We start from the raw sequence: 14,014 nt of genomic DNA, 5'->3' as shown, positions 1-14,014 counted from the left end.
TTCATATATTTCACTTGTTTCTTTCAAACTATTTCCCCAAAGTCTTTAAAGAAGCATGGAAACATTATTTTTGTATAGAAAAAAATTTCTTACATAAGTCAAAAGTTTGTTTTAATAAGTTCCTAACTACCTTGATGGCAGAAGCACATGTGAGAAGGGTCAGAGTTATGCAAAGGAGTTGCAATTAAATTTGTGAGTTGAGATTGAAACTGTAAAAGCACTTTTGTAATGCCCGACTTTATTTTCACAATCTAGAATTCTCTCCACTGGAAAGCCTGCTTTCTTAAAACTGCATGTATGACAGAGACCTCTGGTTCTTTGAACTGAATTTTAAATATTTAAATAATCAAAGCTGGTGACTTTAAATGATAAACTTTTATTCTGAATATACTGTTTTTGCACAAGATTTAACACAACATTTTCTGGGATTATAAATATTTTTATAACAGTAATATACAAATTTTTACAAAAATGTTTTTATCAGGCTAATTTCCACAAAAGTGTCAAGAGAACATAATAAAGGGGAGAAAGTATCTTTTGTTCACAAAGCCACTTGGCCTTTTTCATGGATGCACATTGAGCGTTTCAATAAAAGTATCCCTAATAGTAATGATCCAACAACATACAGCACAACACAAAAGACAGCTCTGTCAGGTCACACGGTAGACTTAATTGGCATCTTTTCAAGACAGTATCCCATTAGTCTCAGAATGTCTTTGAGTTAATCTTGTGAATTAGAAATAAAGTAGATGAAACTGTTGGTAAAGGTTTTCTAAGACTTGAACATTCTGGAACTTTTTCAAGAAATCAAGAAACTTCATACTTTTGCTTTATTGATTTGTTCTTTACAGAAATGTACATGGAATAATAGCAGTATTAACATTCTATGCTATGGGAAAACACAGGTTCTGGTTCCAGATAATTGTAACATATTTGAAACTGTGGGCAGGTGAAACCATCATTCTACTCTATCCTCTTGAGTCACAACATCCATTTTGCTTCCCTAGGTCAGCCTCTGTACCTCTAGACACTTTAATGTCAACTAACATGATTAATGGAATAGTTCAGAGTTTAAATTAAGACATAGAATTTAAGCTTTGGTGAGAGAAAGATTTAAATGAGATGTAAAATACAAAAGAGCATCAAATAAGCAAGTAACACTTGGGTTGCAAAGGTCACTTAAAAGGGATACTGCCTATTTGAACCCAGTAAGGCCAGTTTTAAAGTTAATAAAAGGAATATTATAGGAAAACTTACAAATGGCAGCAACACTGTCTAGATTTTTCCAAGTTAAGCAATAATGCCTCAAGCATTAGAAACATGAAAAAAGATCATACTAAAATCTTATTAGACCCAGGACCTAAAAATCTCTTCAGTCAAACTTGCTAACTATGTCATGTTAAAAACCTGTTACAAATATGGACCACGATTAGTGTTTGGCAGTAATGCTGGTTGTTCAAATGAAGAAAATATAAACAAATCATTAATGCAAAATCCATTCCTGTTATTTAACACCAATACAAGACTTACTTTGATTTTGTTTTAGTGAAAACTACACAGCTGCATGAGCATAGCAAAAAATTAGGTAAGAAAAAGGAGTTTAAAAGCTTTTTTCTTGATCTCTTGTACTATTTAGTCTTTGAAAATTAATATTATAACAGGCTGTGATTTAAGTTATTGTCCAACAATCAAAACTCAGAAAAATTGTAAAGTAAAAATAACAATTGGATGGGATGAGTGTTACGGTTTTTCAAAATCATGAAGACTAAACAATTTTTAGTCAGAGAGCATGTTCTTACCCAATTCATTAACATATATGTGGCTGTCATAATATATGTTTAATTTATAACAGAAAATAAAGGATCATGGCAAGACTCATGTACATGAATAGATTTTGATGGCAAATGAAATCAAATAGGACCCTGCCAGGAGATGCCAAGTTTCACTGTGATGAACACAACAATGTAGTTGATGAAAACACTTCGGTGACATTAGCCATGAAAATATATTTAATAGATTTTAAAGATAATTTTAAGGTAGTCTGTTGTATGCTGGAAGCAATTTGCTTGTTTTAATGTGCGTCATTTATGTACACAAGCTAACATAACTATATTTCAATATCCCCTTCTCAACACTTTCATGATTTAAAAGAGTCTAGCAAAAGTTAACAATAAGTTTTAAATATTTAATTAACAAACAACATGATTTAAACATATTGTTGCTAGAGTGAGAAGTTCCATATTTTTTTAAATCACTTTGGTGTTTTCTAAAATGTCAATACCAGTTACAAATGAGACTACAAAATCACAACAATGTATTAGAAATGGTAACTGATGTCAACTCTTAGAACAATAGTTGGCAAAGTGATTCCATTTCCCCCTAGCCCCATTTTTAAATAAAAAAATATTTTAAATAAGGAAATGTACACAAGTGGTACCTAGGGTATATTAGTGGTGAAGGGAATTACAAATGTGTGCAAAGCTAAAAACAAAACATATATCTTTTAAACTATGCTAAAGAACTGGTTATATCTTTGATATATGAAGCATATTAAAGCGTACTGGATAATGTTAGTAAGATTTTTACTTAAAAATGATATATAAGAAAATTTCCAGCATAGACACATACCAGTTTCTGGCATGTTTAAAAAAAGAACAAATATCTGCATACTTCCAGCCTTCAGCAGAATTATTCCCTATAATTGTTACACATTCATTGTTTTTATCCTTTCTTCAAATACTGTTTAACCCTGAAAATAATCTTTAAAAGCATAAATAAATTCTACCATATTACTCTATAATGAAATATCTGATTTAATACACTAACCATTTTCACTAATGAGGTTGTATAAAAACAATTTTGATTATTCACAATCAAGTATTCATGTGCATACATAGAGATTCAAGGTTTCCTATTTGTTCAGATTATTGTAAAACCCTCATCAAACTGTATGGAAATTTTGGTCAAGTGCTCATATCATTCAAAACGGAGGCAACAAAAGCAGCAGCGAATTTGGGATTGTACGTGCTACTATTCCAGCGAACAGAGAGGAAACCTAGGATGTCTCTTCACTGAGAACATATATGTACTCTTCAAAAAATAAATGTGTCAAATCTGATTTATGTACTTAAAATATCTGTACATAGGTTTTCAGGCAAAAGCACGAATCTGTATAAAATCCATTAATTCCCATTTCACCATTTACCTAATCCAATCATTCAGCATTTACATTGCACAGTATATTCAGAGTAGTTTAAAGACATTTTAAAAGATGACTTAAGTGCATTACACTGCAAGGTTCAGATTCTTACATAACAATAATGTCACTCAGTTAACTTTTCAATGGACTATACTCTACAGTTAAGAGAGAAACAAACCGAAAGTTAAAATAGCAGCAGCATCATGCAAAATACCCTTGGAAACCAAAGTTCATTTATCACAAGAAAAAACATTTCCCCTCCCCCCAACAAGCTTTTCTTAGAGCATTTTGAAGTATCTGGCTAGCACTACGGAACTTTACTGTGAACAAAAAGGACATTACATCGAAGCATTTATTAAGGGCTCACATTTATGAGGAAATATGTCGCATATTAATTCTACCCTCAAGCACCTTTAATTTAATTTCTTAGTTATTATTTTCAAACAACCAATTCATTACACCCACCAAAACTTGGCCATCATTTGTGTTGTATTTCTGGCAGAGAAGCCATTCTTCATAAGGCATTTTATTCATGGCATTTTTTTTTTTTGTAGAAAATAAGCCATTATTTCTATTTTGTCAGATTATACCAATGTTAATTCTTTCTCCCTCTGTCTCTCTCTATATATTTCCAATAATAACTACTCAAAGCAGGAAATAATTTTTAACAGAAGAATAAGTGAAGAAAAAAAAAAAGCAACTCTTTTTCCCCAAGAGATTTTCTTGGTAAAAGAACAAGGATTGCAGCAAGTCAAAATTAAGACAATTTGCATGATCCATAAACAACTGTGTGGGGAGCCCTTTAACATGTAATCACCAACAATGCAACAACAAATTTTCAAATTTTCCAATACAGCATGTATAGAATTTTGCTTCGATGTTATACATGGATGATGCAGCATTCACACAAGTTGAACGACCTGACACCCTGACATGCAGCCAGTGGGTGCCTTATGAGTCTGCGTCTTAGATGGATGCCATGGGGTGGGCCCAGCGAGCGGTCTGCTGAGTTCACAGTTGACCCTATTTTAATGCAGTTGAGGGCTCCTGTTTCAGCAGAGTCTGGAGTTTAATCTGCAGATTTGGTTTGAGAAGGTCATAACTGCTGGTGTCTGCTGCCAGATAAAAGCCAAAGTAGTACACACTGGATGCCGATGATGGACCACAGGGAGGGGTTTAATCCAGAGACACCACCACAGTCGGTATAATCCTCCTGTTGGAAAGAAAAGGGAAAAGAAAACTCCTGAAAAATATTTAGTAAGACATTTTCCAAGTACCCTATGTTTAGTCCACTTCTGAACTCACCTTATAATGCTCCTTTGCTTTGAATCCAGATACATTACATTGTCTTATATTTTACTATTCAACAATTTTGGATTAATCAATTTTTCCAGTACCATTTGAAGAATGCTTTACATTTTTAGTTGTAGAGTCTGATGATTATTAAAGGAAATACTTTAATAATAAATGCTGAGTTGAGTGATACACACCAATTTCTAAAGTAAAGGAAAACCCTTACTTTCACACTGTCATGCATCCTTATATATTTATAAATATAAGATGTACAAATGTAGCAGTCTGTTTTATAATTCCAAAGAATTAAAATATTAGCAATTATGCTCTATAAAGCAAAGTTTTGAGACTGGTAGAATAAATAAATTTGAAAAATAAGCATTTATTTTCCATATCCAGCTTCAAAGGTTGTACATGTAGCATCTGGACCTTCATCGAGAATTAAATGAACAGTAATGTAGTTGAACCCTCAAGGAAGGACACTTTGAAAACGTATATCCAAAATAAAGAGCTAAGCTAGCAAGAGAGATTTGTTCTGTTTAAGAGAACCATGAAATATAAGCTACCAATTTGCTCATTTGGACCCCCTATTGTCTACTGGTGGATCACTAGATTCCTTGGTAACACAAAATTACTTTTATTCCTAGCTTCTGTATTCTGTAATATTTTTTGTATCCTTTGATTCCTTTATGAATTGCATTGAAAAAAAACTTCCTATCTTAAGAGGTAAAATATAAGTTACAAGGATATATTATACAACATGGGGAATGTAGCAATATTTTATAACTATAAATGGGATAAAAACCTTTAAAAATTGTGAATCACTATATTTTACACCTGGAACTTTAATATTATAGGTCAATTATACTTCAATTAAAAAAAAAAAGACTCCACAAGAAAATCCCTTATCTCATTGTTTTCCTAAATATCTTTTAAGAATTCACTAATCCAAGGTTCATCTTCCAATAATCAGAATAACAGGTTATAAAAGAAAATAGGTTTTATAGTCAGAATATTTTTACAAAGACTCTGAGCTCCCAGACACTAAAACAATGGCTCTTTTTGCTCAGTAGGGTCTAATAGAGTGCCTGTCACCGAGCATATATAATTACTTCTTGAATTGTATTTTAAAGCAGTAGAAGTCTGTTAAAGGTAAATCTGAAGAAAAATAATCCATTAAAGAACATTTTGTTTTCCACATATCAGAGGTGGGATTCCTGGATCGTATAGTAATTACATTTTTAAATTTTTAAGGAACCTCAATATTGTTTTCCATAGTGGCTGCACCAATTCACACTCCCACCAACAATGTGTAAAGATGCTCCACAGCCTTGCCAGCATTTATCTCTTGTCATGTTGATAATAGCCATTCGAACAGGTGTGAGGGGATACTCGTGGTTTTGACTTGTATTGTTCTGTTTAGTGACATTAAGCATCTTTTCATGTACTATTGGCCATCTGTATATCTTCTTTGTAAAAATGCTTATCGAGATCCTTTGCTAATTTTAAAATCAGATTATTTCTTTGATATTGAGTTATACGAGTTCTTTCTAGATTTTGGATCCTGGCCCCTTATCACGTACACGATTTGCAAACATTCCCTCCCATTCTATGGGCTGCCTTCTAATTTTTTTGTTTTCCTTTGCTGTGTAGAAAATTTTAAGTTTGATGTTATCCCACATTTTTGTTGTTGCCTTTGCTTTTCCATGGTGACAAGTCCAAACAGTCATTACCAAAACCAGTGCCAAGGAGATTACTCCCTGTGTTTTCTTCTAGATTTATTATGGGTTCAGGTCTTCAAGTCATTAATCCATTTTGAGTTGATTTTTGTGTATGGTGTTAAGACAGTGGTCCAGTTTCATTCTTCTGCATATGGCTGTTCAGTTTTCCTGTTACTGCAGGTGTTTAATATAGTTTCAAATGAAGATGTATCATGCATCCAACTTTTTGCTTTGGATATTTGGGTCTTCTGTCGTTTCATATATATATTTTAGTATTGTTCTACTTCTGTGAAAAATGTCATTGAAATTTTGATGGTGATTGCATGGAATCTGTGAATTACTTTGGGTGGTATGGACGTTTTAACAATTCTTCTAATCTATGAGCTCCGAATATCTTCCATTTATTTCTTTCATCTCTGCCTTATAGTTTTCAATACATAGGTCTTTCACTTCATTGGTTAAAATTATTTTTACTTATTCATTTTGATGGAATTGTAAGTGGAATTACTTCTTAATTTCTCTGGGAGTTCATTATTATACAGAAATATAAATGTTCTTTGTACATTAATTTTATATTTTGCATTTTTACTGAATTTATTAAATCAGTTTCTTGGTTGAGTCTTTAAGACCTTCTATATATAATATCATGTAGTCTGTAAATAAAGGCAGTTTTAATTCTTCCTTTTCAATTTGGATGTCTTTTATTTCTTCATGCCTGTTTGCTCTGGCTAGCACTTTCGGCAATATGTTGAATAAAAGTGGTAAGAGTGGGCATCCATATCTTGTTCCTGATCTTAGAAGGAAAAGCTTTCAGCTTTCACCGAGTGTGTTAGCTGTGGTCTTATCATATATTTTGTTATGTTGATACACATCCCCTTTATATCCACTGTTTTGAGAGTTATCATAAACGGCTGTTGAATTCTTGCTGAATGCTTTTTCTGCAGGTTAAGATGATCGTGATTTTTAGCCTTCATTTTGTTAATGTGTGTATCACATCAGTTGATTTTGTGGTTTGTGAACAATCATTGCATTCCAGGAATCAATCCCACTTGATCATGGTGTATGACCTTTTTAAAGTATTGTTGAATTAATTTGATAATGTTGAGGATTTTTTCATCTATTTTTATCAAGGATATTGACTTGCAATTTTCTTGTAGTGCCCTTGTCGGGTTTTGGTGTCATGGTAGTAAGACTGACTTTGTAAAAGTGAATTAGGAAGTATTCATTTCTCTCTCTATTTTTTGGGAGTTTAGAAGGGACAGGTATTAATTGTTCTTTGAATGTATGGCAGAATTCACAAGTGAGGCCATCTGGTTGTGGACTTTGTTGGAAGGCTTTTGATAACTGATTCAATCTTCTTACTAGTAACTGGCCTGTTTAGATTTTCTCTTTCTCCATGAATGGGTTTTTGAAAAATTATCAATTTCTTTTAGGCTGTTGGATTTTTTTGCAATTTTAAATTGTATTATTATTTCTTTGTCTGTTAATATTTCCTTTATATATTTATGTGCTCCTATGTTGGGTGCATAAATATTTACAAAATGTTTATATCCTTTTGTTAGACTGACTCTTTTATTATTATGTAATGATCATGTCGTCTCTACAGTTTTTGTATTAAAGACTATTTTGTCTACATATATACCTATCTAGCTTTCTTCTGGTTTCTATTTGTATGGAATATTTTATTCCATTTCAGTCTGTGAATGTCTGTAAAGTTGAAATGGGACTCTATAGTTATTATAACTGTTATAAATATATTTATTTAAACCTCATAATATTTAGTGCTATATATACAATAAGTTATAACATCTTACTGACTTATTTAGAGACTTAAGTTCAAATGTATTCTAAAACTCTACTCTTTGTTCCATGTTCTATGCTTTTGATTTCACAATTTACATATTTTTAGTCTGTGTAAACATTGATTACTCTATGACAGTTATTTTTACTATATTAGTTTATGTGATTAACCCACTGTCATTACAATATTAGATTATTCTGAATTTAACTATCTATTTTTACCAGTGAGATTTATACTTTGATACATTTTCCTGTTACTAATTAGTGCTGTTTTGTTTCAGTTTAAAGGAGTGCCTTTAACATTTCTCGTAAGGTCAGTCTAGTGGTAATGAACTCCAGTATCCGCTTGTCTACAACTCTTTATTTATCCTTCGAACTGGAGGGACAGTTCTACTAGATAAGAGTATTTTTGGTTGGTAGGTTTTTTTCTCAGTACTTCACATACATCATGCCACTCACATCAGGCTCACACATTTTGGTGGAAAGATACTGGTAGCCTTAAAGGTCTCTTTGCTTGTAACAAGTTGTTTTTCTTGCTGTTTTTAAGATTCTCTCCTATCATTTACTTTAAAATTTTTAAATATTTATTTTATATTAGAATATAGTTGATACACATTGTCATGTCAGTTTCAGGTGTCCTGCAAAGTGATTCATTTACACATAGACATGTATCTACTTTTGGGGATTATTTTCTTGTATAGTTTATTATAGAGTGTTGCATTTCCTGTGGTTTACAGTAGATCTTTGTTGATTATCTACTGTAGGTACATTAGTGTGTATATGTTAATCCCAACCCCAAAGTGTGTACCTCCCCTGACATTTCCCTTCTGGTAACCGTAAGTTTGTTTTTCAAGTCTGTGAATCTGTTTCTGTTTTGTAAATAAGTTCATTTGTATACCATATTTTTAAATTCCACATATAAGTGATATCATATGCTATTTGTCTTTGTCTGTCACTTACTTCACTTAGTGTGATAATCTCTAAATCCATCGATGACATTGCTGCAAATAGCAATATTTTGTTCTTTAATGGCCAAATAATATTCTGCTGCATATAGGTACCACAGTTTCTCTATCTGTTCCTCTGATGATTGACATGTAGGTTGCTTTCCTGTTCTGTCTATTGTAGACAGTGCTGTGATGAACACTGGGGTGTATGTCTCTTTTCCAATTGTAGTTTTCTCCAGATACAGCCCCAAGAGTGGGAGTGCTAGATCATATGGTAACTCTGTTTTTAGCTTTTAAGGAACCTGCATATTGCTCTCCATAGTGGCTACATTCCCAGAAACAATGTAGGAAGCTTCCCTTTCCTGTGGACCCAGTGTTTATTGTTTGTGGACATTTTATGACAGTTGTTCTGATTGGCGCAAGGTGACACACCTCATTATAGCTCTGATTTCAATTTCTCTAGTAATTAGTGACGAGCATCTTTTCATGTGCTTTTGGCGATGTATGTTTTATTTATTTATAATTAATTTTTATTAGTGTATAGTTGATTTGCAACATTGTTGGTTTTCTCTATATAGCAAAGTGAATCAGTTATATGTGTGTGTATAGATAGATGGATTCTTTTCCCATAGGTCATTACAGATTATTGAAAAGAGTTCACTGTGCAAATAGGTTTTTATAAATTATGATAAATAATTTATATAATTATATATAATTTTAACAAGTATAAATTATTTTATATACAGTAGTCTCTATGTCATTCCCAATCTCCCAATTTACCCCTCCTGCCCCCCTTTCCCCCTTAATAACCATAAGTTTGTTTTCTATATCTATAACTCTACTTTTGCTTTGTAAATAGGTTCATTTGTACCATATTTTTAGATCCCACATATCATCTGTATGTCTGTGGAGAAATTTAGATCTTCTGCCCATTTTTGATTAGACTGTTTATTGATATGGAGCTGCATGAGCTATTTGCATGTTCTGGAGAGTAATCCCTTGCCAGTTGATTCAATGCAGGTATTTTCTCCCATTGTGTGGACTGTCTTTTCATTTTGTTTATGATTTCCTTTGCTGTGAAAAAACTCTTGAGTTTCATTAGGTTCCATCTGTTTGTGCTCATTTTCATTACTCTAGGAGGCTGATCCAAAAAGATAGTGTTGTGATTCATGCCAGAGTATTCTGCCTGTGTTTCCTCTAAGTTTCATAGTATCCGGTTTTACAATCAGGTCTTTACTCCATTTTGAGTCTATTCTTGTTTGTGGTCTTCGAGAATGTTCTAGTGTCTTTCTTTCACAGGTAGCGGCCCGGTGTTCCTAGCACCACTTGTTGAAGAGGCTGTCTTTTCTTCTTTGTTGTCATAGATTTACTCTTGATAATTTAGAGACCCATACAAAGACACATTAATTAAAATATATTTGAAATAAAACACTGTGTAAATTTAAGGTGTACATGTTAATTTGATAATTTATGTACTGTAATATAATTGCCATTGTAGTGATAATTAGCACCTATTGTATTACATAAATGCCTTTTTTTTAGTAGTTGGAATAATCCATTTATTAGTCTCTTAGCAAGTTTGATGACTATAGTAGTTTTCTATATTCAGTGTACTGCATTAGCTCTCTAGAGCTTATTTACTACTTGTTCTAAGATTGTACCCTTGAACAACATCTGTCTTATCCCCTACCCCCTATTCCATGGTAACCATCATTTATTCTCTGTTTTTATGAGTTTGGCTTTTTAGATTTTACACACAGTACTTGTCTTCCTTATTTAGCATAATATGCCCCAAGTCCACCCATGTTGTTGCAAATGGCAGTTTGCACTTTCTCATGGCTGAAAAATATTATATTGTGTGCCTATATGCACACATAAGCATAAATTCCCCCTCTTGTTTATCTGTTCACTGGTTTACAGACATCTAGGTTGTCTCCATATCTTCTTGACCGTTGGGAATAATGCTACAATGAATGTGGAGTAAGGTTATTGCCTCAAAATCCTGTTTTCATGTCTTTTGCATATATACCCAGAAACAGAATTGATGGATCATAATGGTAGATTTATTTTTATTTGAGGAACCTCCATATTGGTAGCACCAATTTACATTTCAACCAACAGAATATAAATGTTCCCTTTTATTTGTATCTCACCAATACCTGTTGTCTCTCATCTTCATGATGATATCCATTCCAACAGGTGTGAGGTGACAGGTCACTGTAGCTTGTGTTTCCTTGAAGAAAGGTCTATTTAGTTTTTCTGCCTGTTTGTTAGTTGGATTATTTTGTTTTTGAGTTTGATGAGTTTATTATATATTTTGGATTTTGGATATAAAACCCTTTATCTGATACATGGTTTGCAAATTTTTTCTTGAAATCTGTTGCTTTTTCATCTGGTCAGTTGTTGTTTTTGCTGTGGAGAAGCATTCCAGTTTGATGTAGTCCCAATTGCTTATTTTTGCTTTTACTGTATGTACTTTTGGTGTTACATCCAAAAGTCACTGCCAATAACAATGTTGAGGAGCTTCCTATGCTTCTACTAAGTTTTATAGTTATTAGGCTTTATATTTAAATCTGTTATCCATTTTGAGTTAATTTTTGTGAATGGTGTAGGATAGGGGTCTAATTTCATTGTTCTGCATGTGTTTATCCCACCTCCCCATCATCATTTGTTAAAGAGGCTATTATTTCCCATTGGGTGTTCTTGGCTCCATTATCAAATATTAGTTGACAGTGTATGCAGGGATTTAATTCTGGGCTCTGTTCTGTTGGTCTCTGTCCATTTTTATGCCACTACCATACCTTTTAAAATAACTTATTATTACTGTAGCTTTGTAGTACAGTCAAAAACAGGACATGATACCTCTGGCTTTATTATTTTTTCTGAGAAATGCTTTGACTATTTGCAGACTTTGTCACTTCATAAAAATTTTGAGATTTTTTTTTTCTATTTCTGTAAAGAATGCCATTGGTATTTTGATGGAGATTGTGTTGAATCTACCATTGACTTTGAGCAGTATAGATATTATAACAATATCAACTCTTATGATCAATTAACATGGGATGTCTTTCCATCTATTTGTGTTGGTCTCAATTTCTTTCAGGAAAGGTTTGTGGTTTTAATTTAATAGAGGACTTGCATTTTGTTGGTTAAAGTTACTCCCAGATATTTCATTGTTTTGATGGCACTGTGAATGTGACAGTTTTCGATGCTGCATCTTTACTGTACAGAAATACAACTGATTTTTGTATGTTGGCTTTAGACCCTGAAATTTAATAAGACTGTTGATTAGTGACAGTTTTTGGGGTAGTTTTTATATATAGAATCGTATCATGCGCTAATAATGACAGGTTTACCTCTTCTTCACTATGAATTTGGAGGTATTTCCTCTTCCTTACTTGGTTTCCTTACTTCCTTACTTGGTTTGGGTTCCTCTTATCTGTAACTCTCTAGGCTTCCTAGATTTGGATAGCTGTTTCTTTTCTCAGGTTAGGAAAGTTTTTTTTTTTTTTTTTAGTTTTTTATTTTTTAAATTTTAAAATCTTTAATTCTTACATGCATTCCCAAACATGAACCCCCCTCCCACCTCCCTCCCCATAACATCTTTCTGGGTCATCCCCATGCACCAGCCCCAAGCATGCTGCATCCTGCGTCAGACATAGACTGGCGATTCAATTCACATGATAGCATACATGTTAGAATGTCACTCTCCCAAATCATCCCACCCTCTCCCTCTCCCTCTGAGTCCAAAAATCCGCTATACACATCTGTGGAAAGTTTTCAATCATTGTTTCTTCAAGAGTTTTCTACCCGTGTCTGCCTTTCTTTTCCTTCTGGGACACTAGAATGTGAATTACTTGATGATGTCTTGTAAGTTGCTTTAGCTATCTTCACTTTCTTTATTCGTTTGGTTCCTGATGGAATGAATCACTGCTCTGCTTGTGAGTTTACTGATCCTTTCTTCCACTTCATCTAGCCTGCTATTTGAACCCCTCTCTATTGGCCTTTTCAGTATAGTTACTGTAGTTGTCAGCTCTGTGACATTTGTTTGATACTTTCTTGTCTATTCTCTGCTGAAATTCTCAGTTCGTGCATTCTTTTCCTGACACGGTGACCATCTCTATGACCATATTTTGAACTCCTCATGTCAGTCACTCTTCTCTGTATCATTAAGGTCTGTTTGTGGAGTTCTTTTTCTTTTAAAACATATTTTTCTGTTGCTTCACTTTCCTTGACAACCTGTGTTGTGGTTTCCCTTTGGATCCTAGCAGTTGAGGGTGTGCTAACATCTGTCAGTGTCCCAGTGGGGACGATCTCGGTCAACCCTCAGAAACAGGCTGATTGGAGGCTGGATCCTCAGGCAGCAGCTTCCAAAGTATGCGAAAGCACCTCTTTCAGGGAAAGACTGTGGGATGGGCATTTCTGTCTGCTTCCTCTGTGGTGAATTCTGAGGGGACAGGCATTTGAGAACTATTTGTTTGCTATGGTTCTAGGTCCTTTGATGGATGAGAACATGAGCCCTGCTGGGTCTCAGAGCCAAGTGACAAAAGGGTGGGTCCTTTGGGAAGCTACCTCAAAAGCCAAGGTGCCAGATGGGATCACAAGCTTCTTTTAGGAAGCTATCACTGACCTGGAGTGAGTCAGAGGATCAGTGGGCATAGTCTATCCCTTTGCCTGTCTCCAGGGAGTCTTGAGGCAAGTCCCTAAATGTGACCTAAATTAGAAGCCTTACTTGCAGGCAATCTTTTAAAGTATGCAAATAGCCTCCCTAAGGGAAAGGTTGGGAGAAGAGCATTTCTTTCTGCTCCCTCTTCTGAGCTTTGGAAGGATAGCCACAGGGAGTCCTTGCAAATCTGTTAAAAATTGTTTCTTTGTATTTGTAGTCTGGTCGGTCTTATGGACACAAGCCCTATTAGTCTTTCAGAGCTAGAAATTCTGCAGGCCCATCCCTCAGGTTAGAGTCTTAAAAGTTGGGGTGCAGAGAAGTTGTTGTACATATATACAGTGATTTCCATCGCTTAGTCATAAAAAGAAAACCGAGTAAAGTAAATCAG

At 33.9% G+C, this 14,014-nt stretch overlaps 1 protein-coding gene across 7 annotated transcripts in view; it reads right to left on the bottom strand.

Annotated features, from left to right (window-relative positions):
• Window positions 1–356: 356 nt before the first annotated feature.
• The window catches only part of CACNA2D1 (calcium voltage-gated channel auxiliary subunit alpha2delta 1), a 541,059-nt gene continuing 527,401 nt past the window's right edge, over window positions 357–14,014 (bottom strand). For all 7 annotated transcript variants that reach the window (XM_069586656.1, XM_069586658.1, XM_069586659.1 and 4 more), the window contains one exon: window positions 357–4,412. In XM_069586656.1, coding sequence (XP_069442757.1) covers window positions 4,296–4,412 — 117 coding nt within the window. In that variant the 3' untranslated portion in view covers window positions 357–4,295. The remainder of the gene's footprint in view (window positions 4,413–14,014) is intronic.

The sequence above is a fragment of the Ovis canadensis genome, chromosome 4, assembly GCF_042477335.2.
Source record: "Ovis canadensis isolate MfBH-ARS-UI-01 breed Bighorn chromosome 4, ARS-UI_OviCan_v2, whole genome shotgun sequence".
NCBI lineage: Eukaryota > Metazoa > Chordata > Mammalia > Artiodactyla > Bovidae > Ovis > Ovis canadensis.
This window is presented reverse-complemented; position numbering and strand designations above follow the sequence as displayed.